General features: G+C 33.9%; 1 protein-coding gene across 1 annotated transcript; it reads left to right on the forward strand.

The window, feature by feature from the left end:
• Positions 1 to 934: 934 nt before the first annotated feature.
• LOC134705852 (uncharacterized) lies at positions 935 to 1,926 on the forward strand. Its single transcript, XM_063564565.1, has 2 exons — positions 935 to 1,012; positions 1,456 to 1,926. Exons 1-2 carry the CDS (start codon positions 935 to 937, stop codon positions 1,924 to 1,926), a joined length of 549 nt encoding a protein of 182 aa, XP_063420635.1.
• The last annotated feature ends 206 nt before the right edge of the window (positions 1,927 to 2,132 follow it).

Consider the following 2,132-nt stretch of genomic DNA (forward strand, 5'->3'; position numbering starts at 1 on the left):
TGTCCAATCAAGTGAGACAAGATTTAATTCAGAGTGGATTTGTTCCTAAAAATGAAAAATCTAAATGGTCACCTATGAAACTTTTGGTATTTTTGGGTTATTCAATTGACACAAACCGTGGCACTATAGCCATTCCGAACGAAAGAGTTCAAAAGGTTTTAAAAACTATTGCTGACGTTGAATATTATGTATCTAAACATGGCAAAGTCCATGCACGATTAGTTGCTTCTTTAGTGGGACAAATAGTGTCCATGTCATACGTCATTGGAAACGTTGCTTATATCATGTCTAAACATTTAAGCATTGATATTTTAAGTATGACTTCGTGGAATAGTTGCATTGTTTTATCAACAGAAAGCTTGATACAAATTAAATTTTGGAGAGAAAATTTAGAACACGTAAATGTTAAAAAGTTTTCTTCAGATGTGTCATGTCAATCTGTAGTTTATAGTGATGCAAGCAATACAGGATATGGTGGCTATGTTGTAGAAACACCTTTTAATATAGCACATGGTATGTGGTCCGAATGTGAGGCTTCAAAGAGTTCTACGTGGAAAGAGCTAAATGCTGTTAGAAATATTCTATTATCTATGATCAATGTATTAAAAGATAAACGAATTAAATGGTTCAGTGATAACCAGAATGTAGTAACTATTGTGGAAAAAGGTAGTATGAAACCTGAGTTACAGGATATTGCTATGTGCATTTTTGAGAATTGTTTGATACATAATATATCTATCGATGGGTTCCTAGAACCTTGAATGAAAAAGCGGATTTCATCAGTCGTATCATTGATTATGACGATTGGGGTATTGACGAACAGTTATTTATGTATGTAGATTCCCTATGGGGACCTCATGAGATAGACTGGTTTGCAAATGATGATAATCATAAGTTAACGGTATTTTATTCCCGTTATTGGACGGTGAACTCGATGGGTATCGATGCATTCACTATTAACTGGCAAGGTGCCAATGGTTGGTTTGTACCACCTGTATGTTTAGTGTCTAAAGTAATAAGTTACATGAGGCAATGTTTTGCTCATGGGACACTTGTTTTACCTTTATGGAAGTCGGCAAGCTTTTGGCCGATGTTATGTCCTACGAGTGAAGGGTTCATTAAAGAGGTGAAATGTTGTATAGATTTACCTACTAACAAGAAATTCTATACTTCTGGTAAAGGGAATAAATCAGTATTTGGAAATATTGATTTACCCTTCAGGGTGTTGGTTTTGAGACTTGATTTTGAACCTTTTTAACAACTAATATAAAAGTTCTTGAGTTGGTGGCGGTAATGTTACAGTAGGCCTGAGGGGCTGTGGTGGTGGTTTAATCTTAAGTGAAATGTGAGACGAGTTATGTGAACATTAGATTGTGAAATTGTTTATATACAAATTGTATGTGCTTTGTACATTATGTTTTAATGTGATTTTTATTTTTACATATGTTTTTGCAGGCTTTCCAAAGCGATCTGTTGGAATTACCTGATACTTTGATTGAGAAAATTCATTTACTTCCTGATCTGTTAACCGAAAGTAAATCTAACAACACCGTTCAAAATTATTATTATGGTTTTTTGAGATGGAAAAAATGGGCTTTATCTAATGGAATATCTAGTGAATTTATTTTACCGGCCAAACCAATACATGTGGCTATATATTTAGCATGTTTAGTGCAACAAAATCGTACGCCCAGTCCTATCAATCAAGCGTTTTATAGTATTAGATGGGCACATAAAATTATTAGTGTTATTTCTCCTACAGATTCTGATTTAGTGAAAAATATTCTTGAAGGAGCTAAGAGACGTCTATCTGTTCCGATTAAAAAGAAAGAACCGATCACTCCAGATATGCTTTCACATATGTTCGACAGGTTATATTGTGAAAATAACCTTTACAATCAGCGTACTATTTCTGCTTGTTTGTAATCTTATTCTGTTTTTTTACGTGTTTCTGAATTGCTGAATTTGAGAACCTGTGATATTCAATTTTTTCTAAGTCATATGTCAGTATTCATACAGAAAAGTAAAACGGATATTTACAGAGATGGTGATCGAATAATCATTGCGAGAACCGGGAATAAATTATGTCCTGTGAAGAACTTGGAGAGTTTTTTAGAATGGAGCAATAATCC

The sequence above is a fragment of the Mytilus trossulus genome, chromosome 2 (genome assembly GCF_036588685.1).
Source record: "Mytilus trossulus isolate FHL-02 chromosome 2, PNRI_Mtr1.1.1.hap1, whole genome shotgun sequence".
NCBI classification, from domain to species: Eukaryota; Metazoa; Mollusca; class Bivalvia; order Mytilida; family Mytilidae; genus Mytilus; species Mytilus trossulus.

Bases quoted from the DNA above. Each gene is read 5' to 3' on its own strand.
- LOC134705852 (XM_063564565.1), top strand. From the start codon at position 935: ATGGGTATCGATGCATTCACTATTAACTGGCAAGGTGCCAATGGTTGG. The intron at 1,013-1,455 runs GTAATAAGTTAC...ATGTTTTTGCAG, and splicing joins CTGTATGTTTAGTGTCTAAA to GCTTTCCAAAGCGATCTGTT.